General features: G+C 41.9%; 1 protein-coding gene across 5 annotated transcripts in view; it reads right to left on the minus strand.

Moving 5' to 3' along the window:
• PDZD2 (PDZ domain containing 2) overlaps positions 1-19,905 on the minus strand; it is a 139,316-nt gene that overhangs the window by 37,407 nt on the left and 82,004 nt on the right. For 4 of the 5 annotated variants that reach the window (XM_042952595.1, XM_042952588.1, XM_042952602.1 and 1 more), the window contains 5 exons: positions 13,480-13,591; positions 6,906-7,051; positions 3,756-3,875; positions 2,606-2,720; positions 30-103 (listed from right to left, as the gene is read on the minus strand). In XM_042952595.1, coding sequence (XP_042808529.1) covers positions 30-103; positions 2,606-2,720; positions 3,756-3,875; positions 6,906-7,051; positions 13,480-13,591 — 567 coding nt within the window. Of the gene's footprint in view, positions 1-29; positions 104-2,605; positions 2,721-3,755; positions 3,876-6,905; positions 7,052-10,755; positions 10,827-11,975; positions 12,011-13,479; positions 13,592-19,905 lie in introns of those variants that run through there. The other variant, XM_042952620.1, reaches the window with a different exon arrangement.

Below are 19,905 nucleotides of genomic sequence, written 5' to 3' on the forward strand. Positions count from 1 at the left end.
ATAAAAGAGATAAATAAGAATGTGGTTACCTTAAAGGTATGGATGGCTTCTTGGAACGTCAAGCCCTTTATTGGTATCCCATTTACATCTAGGATTTCATCCCCTAGTGCCAAAATAGGAGAATTACATTAACATCAAACTTTGATGTACTAGAATCTAACTGCATGGTCAGTACTAGAAGAGGATACCATATGGTACCTGATTTACAATTCTATAAAAGGACTTTTATTGTTCCAGCCTACTTTCATTAGCATAGCTCTCAGGAATTTCAAAAAAATGGGACAATTAATAACAATACATATTCTTTTGCAGTAATTCTGTATCTCCATCTTTAATGAAAAACAACCAGGGGAAGCATTAAGTTCTAATTCTTTAGACATTGCCAAGTTCGATAACAGGTGTCCTAAGTTTAGAGATCAAAATGCAATAATGAGTCCCAAGCCTTTCCTCATAGTGTTTGTTTAAAAAACCTAAACCTACTGGCAATATAGCATGAACATATATATAACATGTGAGAAAGCCACTTCTGTATTTGCAGAAAGACAAGGTTTTCAAGCCTGCAGAATCATCATGGTGTGTGGAAAATGGTTTTAATAACAGAGACAAAAAACTTTTGAGATATTATCTAAAAATGGCAGTCCTCCCTCCAGAAATAGTCTAGATGCCTGGTCTTACTGATGTTGTTCCAGGTTCTCAGTCATTAAGACTAAGAGAGATTATTGTGGGCTAATGCCAAATTGTTCTCTCATTCATTCTCATTCTCTCTCTCTCTCTCTCTCTCTCTCTCTCTCTCAGACTATCCTGGACTCATCTTCAACCCCAAGGACGCATGGTCAGGTCATTTTTCCAGCTGTTGATAGTGTCTGCTGGGACTATAAGAGAAATTGGACATCCAGTTGACTTCTCAGTTTGTTTTGGTTTATACTTTCGTAACATGGTCTGTTTTTTAGAATAACAGTTCATCAAAAACACTACGAAGGGGCCACTGAGAGAAGAACAGATGAACTTCACACAGCGGTGCAGGACAAACGAAGGCCTCCCTTTACCTGTAACAAAGAGCAACAGCAGCAGAACCTCTCCTGGGCAGCTAATCCCAGGGGCACACTGTGCCTTCCATTAAAGGAATCCTGTAGATGAGGTTGAAAAGGTGGCAGTACCTCCATGCACTTGTTATGTGCTTTTCTTTAATGCAGTTACAGAAGTTGTAAAATAAGTGAAATAATCTGTTTAAAAATAACCACCTAACTAGGTAAGGTTCTTGGTTTGCTTCCATATGGGAAAAGGATACGATCATTAAAATGATTGCTCATGCTCTTAAAAATCTTTATACAAGATTTTTAAAAGATCATCCAACACATTGAAAATCCATTCCAATGACTTACCTTTATTGTAAATGAACACATAAAAAAACAGTATTTAGGAGAATCAAGTGCTATTAACCTTTACTAACTATTGATTTTTCCTCCATTTGTCTCCATTCTACCAGTACTGCAGGATGAATTTCAATCAAATGAACATATGGCACATCCATTATAAAAAACACCCTGTTAGAATTTTACATTGTTCTGAAACTAGACACAAATACCACCTGGGAGTTAATCCTTCCTCTAAAAAAGAGAAATAAATATTCTGCCATCAAAATAAGCCTGGTCATGTCTTACCATTACATACAGGCTCCTAGGGTAGCTCTGCTTGAAAAAGGAGACTCCAATGGACTCTTATCAGTTAAAAAAAATAAGCTGGCAGAACAGAATAGTACCTATAATTTGGGTCAACTGAACCGACCAGTCATAGCATTTTTAAAGGTAACTACAAATAGTGTCATTTCATCATTTCACGAAGAAAGTGTGCTAATAAGGGAGGAAGAAAAATCAGGACTCGTGAATAGGTTCTGGGGATCTATCACACAGCACGGTGACTATAGTTAGCAATACTGTGCTGTTCAGTTGAAAATTTCTAAGAGGGTAAGTCTTCAATGTTCTCACCCCCCACCACCACGGCCATTCAGTGGCATGATGAGGGTGTTAGCTAACTCAGTGTGCTAATAATTTTCCAATATATATGCACATCAAATCATCATGTTGTACACCTTAAACTTACACAGTGTTATATATCATTCACATGTCAATAGTTGGGAGAAAGAAAAGCACTCTGCTAGCATGTTTATGCATGGCACAATGTCAGGTAGCATGGAGAATATGAAAGATGTGCATGTACTCCAGCCCTGAGGCAAGAATGGCCTGCAAGCTCTCAGGAATTTTCAAGGCAAGGCATATGATCAAGATCCAAGGGGACAAGATAGACACTTAAAGACCAAATAAAAATATCAAGTCATGTTCCGCATATCATCTCATTTAATCTTCACAACAACTCTTTAAGATCGGTGTTAATATTCCAAGTTTACAAACTGAGACAAGTGAAGCTCAGGTTACATCAATTGTCCAAGGCCATGATGCAGTAAATGTTGGATTCAGCTCATGTCCTCTCGACCCCCAAGCCCATGGCTTTGGCTGCTGTGCCACTGGCTTCACATCTTGCAAGGAGGCAGATTCTGATGGAATCAGAACTCACCACCACTGAGAACCACGGAGAGGCTTTCTCCTACCTTCTTTAAGTCTTCCATCCTCTGCAGCCGATCCATTTGGGAAAATAGTCTTGACAAAAATCCCCATCTGTCCTCGAATGCAGTCTCGACCTCCAGCAATGCTAAAGCCAAGGCCCTACACCCCAAGCAGAAGGGGGTCCAGGTTGTCATTGCAGTATTTGACTGAGGGCATCTGTTTTTGTCTCAGTATTTCACTGAGGGCATTTTCCCATTGTAGTATTTAACTGAAGTCTCCTTCCCAACTAGGCTCAGAGTTAAGATAACCAGCTATGAATTTGTGTTCCCTTCTCTATTTCCTTCCTCAGATCTATTTGCAGTGCACTAGGTTTGCATTATGTTAAAGGGAGAAAGTTTTACACCGAAACATGAAATTGCCAGTATTTGACAATCTTTGATCTCCAAAAATGGCAATTTCACATGGATTGATTAATAGCTCAGGAGAGTCATTGCACACAATTCAGGGGCCATACTTATTTTATTCTTTTATTTCAGTACTTCCATGTTGTATCAAGATGGATGTTTTGATATTTGTATAATATCAAGGTATTTGTATTATTATCTTTATGATAATGGCAATGCTATGAAATTCATTCAAAAGGGTAAGTAGGAATATGCCCCCTGAAGCTACAGGGGTGGCCTTTCTTTCAATAGTAGTAAATGTTGGAACATTCACTCCACCCTCAACTATACCCTAGCTCCCAGGTGCCTGTGACTCCCTAAGTCATAAGGACAAAAGGGCATGATCATGTCAAATCCCACAGGAAAGGAGCAAAGGAAGCCACTCAAATCTACATAAAGGCCACTTAATCTATTCCTCTTTATACCTTTTAATTTTTATTTCATGTAAAAACAACAACAAAATTCACCATTTAAGAAATACACGCTAACAGGGGCGACTGGGTGGCTCAGTCGGTTAAATGTCCGACTCTTGATTTCGTCTCAGGTCATGATCTCACAGTTCGTGAAATTGAGCTCTGTGTTGGGCTCTGTGCTGACAGCACAGAGCCTGCCTGGAATTCTCTCTCTCTGCCCCTCCCCTGCACACAAACTCTCTTTCTCTCTCTCTCAAAATAAACAAACGTTAAAAAAAAAAAAAAAGAAATATATACTAACATTCACTTGGAGGACAAAACTGCAGAAGGGAGCTCACCTTGCCTTTTTCTTTGTATAGGCCAATGATGGAGATGACCGATGGCCGAATGAGTCTCCAAGGAGATTCCACCTGAGTGGTGCTTAGGGAGCGGGTGGACTTCTTTACAATCTGGTATTCCTAGAAGTCAGCACATGGCAAGGTCAGGGACAGTCTCATTTATCCTCCTGTGGCCTCTGGCATAAAAATATATTCAGGTTTTGAAAACCTCAGTTGTCTTTTGGGTGACACAGACATTTCTCCCTGCTCCACCTCTGGTCCAGCAGCTTAAAGGAAGTTTATTATCAACAACACTGGAGGAACAGCCCTGGCTGCAGTAGGTTGCCGTGCCTTCAACTGCACATGAAGAGCTGCATGGCGGCTGTTGGCACTCAGTGCTGCTCTTTGTACCCCACAGATCCGACTCTTCTTGCTTTCTGGAATGGAGTGAGGAACCAGAAGCCAAAAGGCCTCAGAGATGTAGGAGGGCCATCCTGTGGCCGGGTTCTCCCTGGAAGCCATCCCTTACCCCCACGCCAAGTTCACAATCATGGTTAGAAAGTATCTTGCCATTTTAAGCTTAATTCACTCAACCAAAAACTTAGCAAGCCCTTGTTTCTTATAACACCCAAACCGTAAATCCTGACAACTATTATTCTGTACAAAACACCCTGGTGAGAAATGCAGCAGCTTCGGTTCTAATCCCTCATGTTTGGAAAATAAAATTCTTTCCCAGAAGCCACACCTTCCCCTTTATGGCACGCAAGAGCTTGAATCTCAATCCCTCTCCTGTCCATCACCCACATGTACGTGTGTGGAAGCAGGGTACACTATTTATAACATGAACGAGAGATAAAGAAAATGTAGGGCTAAAATCTTCTACAATTTAGCTCCTTGCTATTCTTCTTAGAATAATAAATTTCTTAAATGAGACAGATATTCCAGCATAAGCAAAAAAGGAAAAAAAAATAACTTTGGGCTTAATATGAGAAAAGAGACATCAGAAAATAGTTGCTATCCTTAATTAGTATATTCTACATTCAAAGGTAGAAAGGAGATGTCTGCTAATGATATTTTTGTATTCCTGGCAGCTTAGAACAATTATATTTTTGCAGTTTTACAAAATATCTGCCAGCGATGTTGGCTTCCCAGACTCTGATTCATTTAAAAAATGTTGGCTTGGCAAGGTTACTACCCTTTTACTGAAACCATCATGGAGATAGGCAGACATAGCCTATGGGTTTTCAACCCTCAAATATGGAGGTTCATGTGTGGACTTAGAAGGGAATACTCTCTCACCACCAATCTCCAGCAGCACCTCCTTCCATCCCCCTTCTGGGAGCCCATGGGAACCAGAGGTCTGCGTGCTTCATTGCTCTCCTGATGTGTTTCAGGGATCCCATTGCATTTTTTAGACCTCTGCTGTCCAATATGGCAGCCACTAAGTCACCTGTCATGGTCTATATTTAAATAGAGATTAAAATAAAAAATACACGCCTTAGTGTCACTTGCTACTTTTCATGTGCTCCGTAGACACACGTGGCTACCACAGTGGATAGTAGAGACATAAAACATTTCTATCACTGCAGGAAGCTGTATTGAGTAGCTCTACTCTAGACAATGCTTTGTAGGGGAGGGAGAGAGAACAGGGAAAATTTTGAAGGGTGAATCCTGGGAGAAAAAGAAAAGGGCAGAAAAAAAGACAAGAAAAAGGACAGTTTGAAAAGGGGAAAAAGTCTTTCCTTTAAAATCTTCACTAGCCTGTGCTTTCCGGAGGCCTGGTTACAAATAAGTATTTCTGGGCTTTAAATAATAAATATGGTCAGGTTTCTCAGCAGGTCAGTTAAGAAATCGCCACCTCAGTGCTAGACATCCTTGGCTCTGATGGCAGGAAACCCTCTCTCACTTTCCACACTAAACTAAAATAGCCCACAATGTGGCTCTCCTACAACTTTCTGATCCACCCCCTGACTCTGCCGGCCCAGTTGGATCATTCTGAGCAGGCCATAGGCTCGTCTCTAGTCAAGGGTTTGGAGGAGTTTTAACCAGGACCCATGCAAGTTTTTTGCTCTGCTTTTTCTCCATGTCCCAACTCAAGTTGTCTTTGGGTAGATTCCACACAAAATAACCTGATCAGCAACTGCCTATGGAACGTGGGCACTTACTATTTTACTGGGTAGGTAAAACTTTCTTTATAGTGATTCTGGCATATCACTTTGAGCAAAATATTCAATCTCTTTGAGATTCATTGGCCTGTCAATAAAATGGTGATGATACACCAAAAGTAATGACCCAACCCAGATGACCAGTTACACGTCCTTTACGACTTTACCATCTGTGAGTCTACATGAGCTTATGGATGTCATTGCTGCTACCCTCCACCTCTGCTTTGTTGTAGGCAAGATGCCAATGGCTTCTCTGGCTGATGATGCCAGGACTCAAAGAACGCTCCACAAGTTTCCCAGAGACTGAGCCTGCCTTCAACTTGGTTAGGAGCTGTCTCCCCTTTTGACTGTGTTGAGGATGATGTAATTGAGGAAGAGCCTCTGTGAGGAATTATGGAGCTCTGAACTCTTATGAGGCAGGCCTTGGAATATTAACATCACCACCTACTTCACCCCTATCTGCAGCCCCACTGACCTTGCCTGTTTGAGTCATTACTGTGTAACAGGTAAAATCCCAGACACAGTATAGGCACGCACATGCACTCCCTCTCTCTCTCTCATACGACCCAACACCCACCCACCTACCCAGCCGGTGGTTATGCTGACACCTGACGCACCCACTAAACAAGCGATGGTGGTTGACCACAGACCGTGAGGCGCCACTGTCTCCTGGCAGTTGAAAGCAGCTCTCAGTTCCAAAACACACAGTAGGAAGGGGAGCAAGATGTCGAGATCCAACAAGGGATTATTTTTCTCTACTGTGCCGAATACTAGGCTGACTTCCTTCTAACCTCCATGGATAGACCTCGCTCTCCGTGCTACATCTTTAGTCCCAAATACCCCTGCCCACACAGATGGGAAGTTCTTCATAACACGGCTATTCCTGTTGGTCTCTGAAAGAGTAAATATTTGAAAGCCTAGAGACCCAGGGGTGGAAACATGCTCTTACATCCCTAACTGGGCAACTTTGTATGAGAAAACAAAAGGTTCTATGGTATTGTCCTACCTGTGATGTTCCAGTAGAGTCCAGCAGCTGGGGAAGAGAGTGCTTTCTGCCATCTCGGGAGACCTCCAACATTCTGGCCCGCAGGTCCCCATTTCGTACCATCAATTCATTATATTCTTCAACAGACTCTAGACGGTGTACACCCCCTTGAAAAAACGGGGAAAAACATGGTTTGATACGAGATTTAAAGAATCTTATCAGAGCATCATATGCATAAACTTGTTGCATTTATGTCCACACTTCATGGTTTTCATAAGGCCTGGTGTCTCATACTTTTAAAGCACTGAGCTCATTGCTTTCTACCAATAAGCTCTGCCTAAGCTGGGTGTATGTTGAGGCCATTAATGCCATATTGTGAAGAATGTGCCAGTTTTTGAAGGGACCAGACGGGATATGGGAAAATGTATGTTTCATCCAAGTAAGATGTAGCCAGGGTCGATATGGCAATAAATGATAGTGAAAATGCCATCAGTATAGGTGGTTTTCTAGTGATGGAGGAACATTATTCTGTGGTTGGCATAGTTCCATTCTTGTGGCAGGTGGTTTTTTTCACTTAATGACTTTTTAAATAACCTTTTTATTAAAGAGTAACAATTTACAGAAATATGCACAAATCATATAAGTGTATGGTTTCAAGAAATTTCACAAAGTAAATGTTCTAAAAACCAACACCCAGACCAAGGAATAGAATACGATCAGAACCCAAAAGCCATTTTTGCACCACTAACCACCCTTCACCCAGGGTAACCATTATCATGACTTCTAATATCATAGATTACTTTTGCCTTTTCAAACTTTATATAGATGAACACAAATGATAAATACTTTTTTTCTTTTTTTTAAATTTTTTTTTAACGATTATTTATTTTTGAGACAGAGTGAGACAGAGCATGAACGGGGGAGGGGCAGAGAGAGAGGGAGACACAGAATCAGAAGCAGGCTCCAGGCTCTGAGCCATCAGCCCAGAGCCTGACGCGGGGCTCGAACTCACGGACCGTGAGATCGTGACCTGGGCCGAAGTCGGACGTCTAACCGACTGAGCCACCCAGGCGCCCCAATAAATACTTTTTTTATATCTGGCTCCTTACTCTTAGCATCTGTTTGTGAAACATTGGTTGTTGCTAATAGTTTGTTCATCCCATTTCTGCATACTATTTCATTGTATAAACATGCCACAATTTGGCTATGCATTCTGTTGTTGATAAACATTTGATTTATTTCCAGTTTTAGATCTAGAACAAGGGTCAACATTTTCTTTTTCGTTTTTCTTTTGTAAAGGCCAGATAGTACATGTTTTAGGCTCTATGGGCCATGGGTGGCCTCTGCTGCATAATCTTTAAATGTTTTTTTTTTTTTAACACAACCCACTGAAGATGCAGAAAGCATTTCTAGCTTGTGGTCCATACACATGTAGCTGTGGATGGTGGTTTGCTGACCCAAGATTTAGAATATACTATTATGAAACACTCTTATAAAAGTCCTATCTGTGGGGTGCAGACCTAGGAGCGAAGTTGCTGAGCTACTGGTACACATTCACCTTTACCAACGTTGTAACATTCATGTGTGAGTCCAAGTTTCCCCACGTCCTTGTCACACTTGGTAGTGCCAGTTTAATTTTAGCCACTGTGGTGGATATTGTAATGCCACTTCAAGTTTGTTTTTTATTTAACATTTTATTTTCAAGTAATTGCTACACCTGATGTGGGGCTTGAACCCACAACCCTGAGGTCAAGAGTCAAAAGTCACACATTCCAGCAACTGAGCCAGGCAGGTGCCCCTCACTGTTTTTTTTTTTTAATGTTTATTTATTTTTGAGAGAGACAGAGACAGAATGCGAGTGGGTTGGGACAGAGAGAGAGGGAGACACCGAATCTGAAACAGGCTCCAGGCTCTGAGCTGTCAGCACAGAGCCCGACGTGGGGCTCGAACTCACAAGCTGCGAGATCATGACCTGAGCTGAAGTCGGAAGCTCAACCGACTGAGCCACCCAGGCGCCCCTCATTGTGGTTTTTAATTTACATTTCACTGATGACCAATGAGACTGAGTTTCTTTCAAATATTTATTGGCTGTTTTACTTTTGTAAATTTGCAGAGTGGCTGTTTTTTTATTTTTATTTTTATTTTTATTTTTATTAAGTTGTAAAGTGCCTGTTCAAGTCTTTTGTTTATTTATCGGGTTTCTGTCTTTTTGTTGTTGATGTATAGAAGTTTTTATTTTTTTATTGTTAACATATTTTGAATATGAGTCCTTCATGGGATCTATGTTCTGTAAATCTTTTTCCATCTTTGTGACTTCCTTGCCTTTTCACTCTTAATGGTATTTTATGATGCAAAAATTCGTAATTTTAATATTGTATATCAATTTTTCCCCTTATGCTTAGAGCTTTTGTGTCTTAAGAAAAAAAATTTTTTTTTAATGTTTATTTATTTTGAGAGAGAGCAAGTGAACACAGGTAGGGGAGGGACAGAGAGAGAGGGAGAGAAAAAATCCAAAGCAGGCTCCATGCACCAGCACAGAGCCCAATGCGGGGCTCGAACCCACAAACTGTGAGATCATGACCTGAGCCCAAACCAAGAGTCTGAAGCTTAACTGAGGCACCCGGGGGCCCCAAGAAATTTTTACAGTAATTTTTAAAGAAACCTTTATCAATACCTAGTTTATATTATATGCTTTTTAAAAATAAGATAATTTAAGGGACTTTAATCTTAAATGATGGCTTAATTACATTGAATATGGCTATAATCATACTACAGTGTCTACATTATACATTCTATATGTATATATACATATGTGTGTGTATAGCTATATACACATACAGATTCTTTGTAATATTAAGTTCTCCTAGACTATGTAATGTTTCATTTGATGACCTAAAATTCAATTTACCTAAACATTTCTCAGAAAGTTTTTCATGGAATAAAAAAGATGATTCTGTAGCCTTTTAAAAATAATATATTGAGTTTTTAATAGTGATGAAAAGTTGGAAGAGTGAGGATACAGTTATATTAACAGGAACATCACTAAAAGCTTGGTTTTTCAAAAGCTACATATTAACTTTGTGATACAGATTTTCAAACACCTGAAACTCCTTTGCAATCAAAGAGAAATTTCCATTTAAAAAGATCACAAACCTAAGGGATTAATGTGGATAAATCAAAAATACCAAAATGAAAAGGGAACCCTGCTGGCAAAAAAGGAAGTATGAAGTAAGGAAAATTCAGGTTAGAATATCAGGAAAAATGTTCCATAAAATGGCTTTAGTCATTTTGGAGCCAAGCTAGGCAAAAATCTTAGTGAAAATGGCTGGAACTTCTTTATAGAATCTCCTTAATAATTCATGACTTACTAATTCATGGCCAGATTAATCCATCTTGGCAAGCTTACTCATCTGAAAAAGATTTATTAGAAGAAAGTGCCTTCTGAGTCAACAGGGAGGCACTTGCCTCAACAGAAGAGAAACCACATACGGTAGTGTCTGTAGATAATATACTGATACGTAAATACCAGAGTGACTCACTGTTAGAAAATACAAAGTAAACATCCAAGTTTACAGGACAAATTAGCAGTTGATCGCATTAAAATCTCCTGTATTCAAATGTCTTTAGACTGAACCATATTTCACAGCACTGAATGAAGACTCGTAAGCCTCTTTCATAGATCTCAAATTGCTTTTCCAGCCTTATCTCCCACTACCCTGCTACACGAATTCTTTGCTTCAGCCTGCTGATTCTCAAAGGAGCAGATTTGTCCTCCTCCCGCATCCTTTCCAAAACCGGGGAGCCTATAAATATCGCTTGATATTTTACCTCACTTTGCCGCCATCGGCTCCCACCCTGAGGGGCTCCTTACCCCTAATCTCTCTGACAAGTTCTGCTGGTTTCAATCATTGTTCCTGTTGAGTTACTGGATCTTTCAGATGGCTGAGGAGGAAAAACAGTTGCCAAAAACTTCTCTAACCAATTTTCCCCCATTGCCCCTAAACATTTCTCATGCATTTTCTCCCTAGTCTACACCGTTGTTTTCTTCCTCTTTGGTTCTGTCAAATCTTGCCAAGATACTGGCCCTCCTTTATCTTGTGTCCTCTGGATGCCTCCCCTAAGTGCCACAACCCAGAAACACTCTCGTTCGAGCCTTATCATGGCCTTCAAGTTCTCGAGAATATTCTTGTCTGACCCTCCTCAACCATCTTCCTCTGTTGAGAGGGAAAGAGGAGACAACGATGATGAATTGATGTTAATGACGGCAACGTGACAACAGTGGCAGCTATCATGTGGGCTATTGCTACCATATTCGGGAGTGGCCATGCCACATTCATTCTCTCCATCTTTCAACTGAGACGGTACACTGATTCCTAGAATAAAAGTAATTTAGAATCCTCATTTTACACATGAGGATTCTCTCTTTCATGAAGAAAGAGAGACTCAGAGAATTCAAGTCATCGGTCTCAGGCCACATAGCCTGAGGGACTGAGGAACTGAGGCAGAGCTGGGAACTGAACACTGACTTCTCCCTGACTTCGTGCATGTTATACATAGTTCCTTATTATGGCCGCAGATGTCTGGGAAGGAAAGGAAGGGAGGGTGACATCCATTTGTGGCAAACAGTAGCCAGCCCTGGATTTACTACTCAGCTGAATGTACTGCTTGTTCTAAATTAATAGTATAAACAGTGTTAGAGATTTATGATTTGAAAGGTCCCCAGCTACATCACCCTCCCCACATCTGTATCTAGAAAGCCCCAGACTGGGGAGGAGGATTCTCTTCAAGAGTCTCAGGAAGCCAAGGGGTGGAAAGGAGAACTGTCTGGGAGGCAGATCTTTTTGCTGGCACCGGGTGACCTTTGGGATTCCCTTAGCTTCTCCGGTCTCATCCATAAAGCGAGGAATGTGACTGTACGGGTTTCCAAGGTCCCTGACTTTTCTCCAGAGCTCTGTGGCCCCCCTGAGAACTGTTACTAAGGTGTTGATTAACTCTGCTATGACAGCTGCCCTAAAGATCTCTGTCTGCTATGCCCCCGTGACTCCCAGGAGCCCAGCACACAGAAGGTAAATGTATTTCTCTTAGTCGTACCTCGGGGGCTGCAGGGGGGCTTGGTTGTCCTCTCCACACGGGGACCTTGGGCACCACATCTGTCCTACGACTTACCAGCCTCTGGCCAGAGTACATTGTTTTGTCACAACCCCCTGTTCAGGTGTATACTGCTTAATGATTATGAGTTACAAATACAAACTAATTCACTTTGTTACTCGGGTTTTTAAAGACAAACGGATGTATTTTGTGGCCCTATACTGGTTGCTTTACTTGAGAATAACTCAGCAGAGGGCCAGGCAGTGTTGGGGGGCGGTGCTCCTGGCTGTCAGGCACAGACACCACCCCTCGCCACCGATCTGTGTGGCAGGAAGGGACTGACATTTCTTGTACGGCTACTTTGATGTGTTTTGTTTGTTTCCTAATGTGCTCAACCTTTCAAAGTCAGATTATCTCCTTTTTTTCAGGTGAGGGAGTGGAGGTTCAGGGGCTTTAGATAACCAGCCCAAGGTCATATGAGATGTCTTTCACAGGTGGGCAGCCAGGACTGGCTTCTCCAACAGGCCAGCAGAAACAGTGCTGAGGGCCCACAAAAAAGCTTTAATTATAAGAATAGTAATGGAGAGAGAATAATGAATCCAGCTTGAATCTTCGCAGCCATAAAACATAATTTTTAGTGTTTTTAATAATTTTTAAAAATTTTATTTATTTATTTTAAGAGAGAGAGAGAGAGAGAGGGAGGGAGGGAGAGAGGGAGAGAGGAAGGACATGTGTGAGAGCGGGTGAGAGGCAGAGACAGAGGGAGAGAGAGAGAATCCCAGGCAGCCTCTGCACTGTTGGTGCAGAGCCCCATATGGGGCTCGAACTCACAAACCACAAGATCATGACCTGAACTGAAATCAAGAGCTGGGCGCTGAACTGACTGAGCCACGCCAGCGCCCCTTTAGTTTTTTTTTTAATAGGAAAAAGAGCCCATCAAGGAGACAGTGCCTAGGACGCACGGGTCATAACGGGTCTCTGCACATGGCCTCTGCTTTCGACACTGACTTTTCCTCTCAAGGCCTAGGCCAGCTACTATGAGGCTATACCCAGGAAACGGGAAATCTACTTGTTCCCAAAAGCTTCAACTCCTATCCCATTTTTCCACCTGCGTAGTTGAGATGTAGATTTCATAGTAAATAGCTCACTGCCCCTTGTTCTGGTGGACCAAAGGCTTGGGGAGAGGGACATGTGCCCAGAAGATAGGCCAGTAGGAATACGCCACAGCGAATGGGTCACCTGAAGTCCTGTGGAAGTAAATGATCAAGTTTAAGCAGAGACAAACAGAGATTCACAAACTTGACAGTCACTTCATTATGACTCAAGTAAAAATATTCACGTGGGCAGCCGGGCTGAATGCGGTTTTATGCTTGGGGCATGTACTACCTAAAGGAAAAACAATTTTGAGGGTATAAGGGGACAAAAAGAGCTCATTCTGTTAATGACTTGATCTTCCCACTCCTGAGGCTGGAAGCTGACAGGCTATACCAGGCAGAGTTCCGCTTACCTGAAAGGCGACTCTTGAGTTTCATCTTACTGCTGCCCTGCTTGGGACTTTCCAGGTTTCCCTTGGGTTCCTCGGGGCCACACGAATCTTGGGGCTCATCTGTCCCAGGCATCTGAAATCAGACAGCACAGAGCTGACGGGAGAGGCCAGCCTGCAATCATTGATGAGGTCCCTCTCCCAGGATTTATCTCCAGGCTTCAAGTGCAGCAATACAGGTATCACGTGGGCAAAAAGGTTCCTGGGATCAAAGCACAAGCCCTCAGATGACCTGGAACCACAGAGCCTTCTGCCGGCAAGTTCCTCCTCAGCACGCTACCTCGGCTGCACAGCAGAGAAACAGGAGGTTTCGAAGTGGAAACGGCCCCAGAGGCCATTTTATTTCTGGAGAAAACTTGTTGGTCAAGGTCACCCAGGTGGTCATGAAGACACAACTAACTATAGCCCAGGTTTCTTGACTTGTGGGTGAGTGCTTGTCCCTACAGTGCAAGTTGCAAGAAATATTAAACCAGAAATTTAAATTAGATTCTAAAACACAGTAACACGTTAACTTTGTGGAGCCAAGTAAGTACACCTCTTGGGCCAACCACACTGTCTGTGTGCTATACTCCCACGTACGGGTATAGCACTGCCCAGGCGACGTGCAGGCAGCCACATACAGTCAGCCCACACGTCTGCACAGTGTGCACCTATGCTCTCGGACCCTAAGGGACAGTACAGAAAGAAAGGTTCCAAGGTCTGTAAGGTCCTCTATCCGAGAAAAGCCAAACAAGCTAACAATGACCAATTACATTTATTAGAGAGGAAAAGGAGACTCGTGTGTTTGAGAGCCCGTATAAAAAATTGGGGAGGTAAATTTATATGTACATAACTTATGAGATAGATCAAACAATGAGCTTTCCCATTTGAAATTTTATTTTCCTTTGAGGTTTTGAAGGGAAAAAGTCATGTTAGTTAAAATAGGTAGGATTCACATGAAGAAACATATGAACTTTAAAAAGACATAGAAGATATCCTTTAACACTTCATGGTCATTGAAAGTCATGTAGTTATGATGTAAAAACAAACAAACAAACAACCCAAACCCTGAATGTTAACAGATAATAAAAATTATACATTGTGTATCAAATTCAGTATATGATAATGTATAAAGTAAGCAGTAAGAGTAATCTCTGAGGTAAACCCCACCTCCTTCTCAAGTTCCCCTCCCTCCTCAAATTCACCTATCTTTTTGGATGAGAAAGAGGGGAGGAGAAAAGGTCTGAGAAATGAGGAGATGTAGGTAAGTTGAGGAAGGGGCCTGGGAAAACAAATTCATCCTGATATATAAAAACAAAGATAAATTTGGTGAATCCCTATTATAATGTCAGGGATTGGCAGGTCTCCAGGTTTAAATTATTAAGTAAAGGCAAGACTGGAATCCTGAGGATGATTTTAGAAATTCTCAAGAGGGATGTCTTTCCCAACCCCAAACTGCAACATTTAATTCACACCCAGTGCAAAAGAAGCCTCTTGGAGACATGCCAGAGATCTGGGGCACAGGAGGAGACATGCAAATAGGAATAATCTAGAGAGAAGCCTCGGGGCCTCTCCTTTGCTTAATTTAAAAGCTTTATGGAAAGAACCTGTCTCCAGACTGTGAACAGCAATTACTGGAGACAGAGTTAAGTTCCTGGTTCTTTCTCTTATACCACCTGACCCGGGCTATCAGCCTACAGAGAAAGGATTCCTCAGCTTGTAAGTCATTACTTCCTCTGTGCTCATTCAGTGGGTGGCTTATTACATAGAAGCCACGGCCCAAACCATCAGAAAGCATGTTTGAGGATCTCATGTCAAGGGAGGAAAACAATTCTAGCCAAATGTTTCTGGACTCATGAAGCTTCCTTCTTCCATTTTCCCCTCTGTTTTTCCAGCACGGCCCTAGGTTTTCATACAGAGAAATTTTGGAGATGACATAAGCCCTCATATGAGTAACAGAAAGGCAAGTGACCTGCCCAAGCCTTCTCAACTCATTACAGGTAAGGCTGAGACTTCTTAGTCTCCTAATTTCCAGTTTCATGCATTACTAGGATTTTTCCTCCCTCCCTCCTTAGAGGATTTTTTTTACTGTTTTTTTTTTTTTTTTTTTAATGTTTATTTATTTTGAGAGAGAGAGAGAGCATGAGTAGGGAAGGGGCAGAGAGAGAGAGAGAAAGGGAGAGAGAGAATCCCAAGCAGGCTCTGTGCTGTCAGCTCAGAGCCCAACGTGGGGCTCAAAGTCACTGAACTGTGAGATCATGACCTGAGCTGAAATCAAGAGTTGGACGTTTAACTGCATGAGTCACCCAGGTGCCCCTAGATGCTTTTTAATTAAGTTAATACTTTGGATGATCAATACTGTATCGTATTATGTAGTTCATACACCTCAAATTTTTCCCACTTAATGTTCACAGCAAACATGTGTCCCAAGGTAAAAGAAAAATATTTTCTCCACTGACAGATAAGGAAAAAAATGGAGACCCTTCAGTAACACCCTTTTGTTTATAACATATATCCCGGATCTAGGCTAGATCATGTGTACAGCAAACGAGAGCACAAGCTGAGGGGTGTAGTTTCACAAGAGCACACACACGCGGTGTCAAATCTGTGTTCTTGTGATGTGAGCCCCACGGCTGCCAATTCTGCTTTATTTTCAGAATCTGAGAGAGGCGGTTTCGAAGTAAGAGAATCACAGCCTTAAGGAATAACTTTTTTTTTTTTAATCTGAAATGCACCAAAGAAAGAAATGACATTTGGTTTCTATGATCTAGAAAATACCAATATCATTTCTTATACCAAAGAAATCTTACGTTAAAGATGGTGGGTGTGTTAACATTACTACTGAAAGCCTGTGACTAAAGCCAACAAGAATGGACCTCGAGACGTCTCAGAGAGTTGCAAACGGCACACTGTTGAGCTCAGGCAGCCGTGCAATCTTATTTCAGAACCCCCTCAAAGTGTTAGCATTGGGTTCTGAATTTAAACAGAACCTTTCCCTCTCACAACAGAAAGCTGTCATGATTTTAGGTGGTATGTAAGTCAATGAACAGGAAGTAACAATATGCAAAGTGCAATTTTGATCACAATGGGCCTCTCTTCAGTCTCGTGACTATTGTCTGAAAACGTCCCCACTCTAAAGAGTCCCTTTGTTGTATTTTTATTATTTTAGATACACGGAACAAATCAAGCTGTTCTAGGAATGATGTCATTTTAGTTGTTTTAAAATGAAATGTGCAAAAAGTGCTCCTGGAAGGCCTTTGGTTCAGCTGGTATAATCTATTATTCATCAGCAATTTCTAATTCATGTGTTATACAACAATGCCATTATATTAATGGAATCTAATGTAATTTGCCAATTTCCAAGTTAGAGCCTTTCCGTTTGGACAGTTTTCTACACTTGTAGCCTATGAGATTCACACTGAAGCAGAATCTTTAGCTTCTGGCTTTACAGACAAGTGGCAGAGCAGAGCGGTTAAGAGCAGCTGCCTGGGTACAGATCTGGTTGCACCATTTTACTACCAGTGTAGGTGCATGAGCCAACCTCCTTGAGTTTCAGCATCCTCATCTCTAAAATGGGCTTTAAGAATTAAATGATAATTTTCTGGGGCGCCTGGGTGGTTCAGTTGGTTAAGTGACTGACTTTGGCTCAGGTCATGATCTCACGGTTCGTGGGTTCGAGCCCCGCGTCGGGCTCTGTGTTGAACACTTGCTTGGAGCCTGCTTGACATTCTGTCTCCTTCTCTCTCTGCCCCTCCCACCTTGTGCTCTGTCTCACTCTGTCTCTCAAAAATAAATGTAAAAGAAATTTTTTTTTTTTTAAAAGAATTAAATAGCACTGTTGGTGGGAATGCAAATTGGTGCAGCCGCTCTGGAAAGCAGTGTGGAGGTTCCTCAGAAAATTAAAAATAGACCTACCCTATGACCCAGCAATAGCACTGCTAGGAATTTATCCAAGGGATACAGGAGTACTGATGCATAGGGGCACTTGTACCCCAATGTTTATAGCAGCACTCTCAACAATAGCCAAATTATGGAAAGAGCCTAAATGTCCATCAACTGATGAATGGATAAAGAAATTGTGGTTTATATATACAATGGAATACTACGTGGCAATGAGAAAGAATGAAATATGGCCTTTTGTAGCAATGTGGATGGAACTGGAGAGTGTGATGCTAAGTGAAATAAGCCATACAGAGAAAGACAGATACCATATGGTTTCACTCTTATGTGGATCCTGAGAAACTTAACAGAAACCCATGGGGGAGGGGAAGGAAAAAAAAAAAAAAAGAGGTTAGAGTGGGAGAGAGCCAAAGCATAAGAGACTGTTAAAAACTGAGAACAAACTGAGGGTTGATGGGGTGTGGGAGGGAGGGGAGGGTGGGTGATGGGTATTGAGGAGGGCACCTTTTGGGATGAGCACTGGGTGTTGTATGGAAACCAATTTGACAATAAATTTCATATATTGGAAAAAAAATTTTTAAAAATTTAAAAAAAAGAATTAAATAATTTTCTGATTAAAGATAGCAGATTTCCTTCCTTTTTTCCCCCTCATGGGAAGCCACACTCAAATGACAGAGAAGAGATTTTAAAATAAAGACATCATTCCACAAGGGTTCAAAGAGAACAAAAGACAATAGCAACAAGACTCTGGAAACCAGTAAGCACGACTATGTGCTAACGGATGCAACTTGAGAAAACGGAATCCTAAAGCTGGGATTGGAGAAAGCTACAAAGCGACCCAGTTTGAACAAGAGGTCCCCCGGAGGCTCAGGAGTTGCCAATAAAGGGTCTCTGGAGGTGTGGGGATGTCGTTGTGAGGCTGAGGCAGCGGGGAGAGTGGAAAGTGCCTGACACAGGTACTTAGAACGGATCTGATTGTGAGGAGACTCCCAGATCTCAGCACTGACCTGGACAAACTTTGGTGTGTAAGAGAATCCCCTGGAGAGCGAAGAAAGAATGCCCAGGCCGGTGGAAGTGGGGCAGGCCCCACAGTTCATCACTGCCCTGGTCCAGACAGAGCCGAGCTGCAATTACCGAGCTTACTCTAGAGGGAAGGATGGAGGCTCCAGCTGCACCACAATAAGCTGTCAGCCAAAGGATGAGGGAGGGTGGTGATCACGCCGCTCTCTGTCGGGCACATTGGCATGTTAACCAGCAATGGCGGAAACCTGCCTCACTCTCGGTATGAACGAGAAGCACCTGCACCGCATGCCAAGTTAATGCAACTTCCATTACTAGAGGTCGTGACATGGGTTGCGCCCGGAATATATCAATAGATCATGGACATCAGAGGTGGTTTTTCATGATGCAAATAGAAACAACAGTATGTACATATGTATGTATGTGTGTGTGTATGTATGTATATATTTTAGACAGTTGACTCTTTTTTTACTTTTAATTCTCAGGTTAGTTAACATGCAGCATAGTCTTGGCTTCAGTAGAACCCAGTGATCTATTACATATGACACCCAGTGCTCATCCTGAAAAGTGCCCTCCTTAATGCCCGTCACCCATTTAACCCATCCCCACGCCCTCATCAACCATCAGTCTGTTCTTCGTATTTAACAGTCTCTTATGGTTTGCCTCCCTGTTTGTATTTTTCCTTTCGTCTCCTATGTTCATCTGTTAAGTTTCTCAGATTCCACATGACTGAAATCATATCTTTCTCTGACTTATTTTGCTTAGCATAATACCTTCCAGTTCCATCTATGTTGTTGCAAATGGCAAGACTTCATTCTTTTTCATCTGAGTAATATTCCAGTGTGTGTGTGTGTGTGTGTGTGTGTGTATACCACATCTTTTTTTTAATGTTTATTTATTTTTGAAAGAGAGAAAGAGAAGACACTGTAAGCGAGGGAGGGACAGAGAGAGAGGGAGACACAGAATCGGAAGCAGGCTCCAGGCTCCAAGCTGTCAGCACAGAGCCCGACGCGGGGCTCGAACTCGTGAACCACGAGATCATGACCTGAGCCAAAGTCAGACACTTAACTGACTGAGCCACCCAGGCGCCCCCAAATCAGCATTTTTAAATCCTTTGGATAAATACCTAGCAATGCAATTGCTGACTTGTAGGGTAGTTCTATTTTTAATTTTTTGAGGAATCTCCACACCATTTCCCCAAGTGGCTGCACCAGGTTGCATTCCCACCAGCAGTGCAATAGAGTCTCCTTTCTCCACATCCTTGCCAACATCTGTTGTTTCCTGAGTTGTTAATTTTAGCCTTTCTGGCAAGTGTGAGGTGATATCTCATTATGGTTTTGATTTGTATTTCCCTGATGATGAGTGATGTTGAGCATCTTTTAATGTGTCTGTTGGCCATCTGGATGTCTTCTTTGGAAAAGTGTCTATTCATATCTTCTGTCCATTTCTTCACTGGATTATTTGTTATTTGGGTGTTGAGGTTGGTAAGTT

This window comes from Panthera leo, chromosome A1 (genome assembly GCF_018350215.1).
Source record: "Panthera leo isolate Ple1 chromosome A1, P.leo_Ple1_pat1.1, whole genome shotgun sequence".
NCBI classification, from domain to species: domain Eukaryota; kingdom Metazoa; phylum Chordata; class Mammalia; order Carnivora; family Felidae; genus Panthera; species Panthera leo.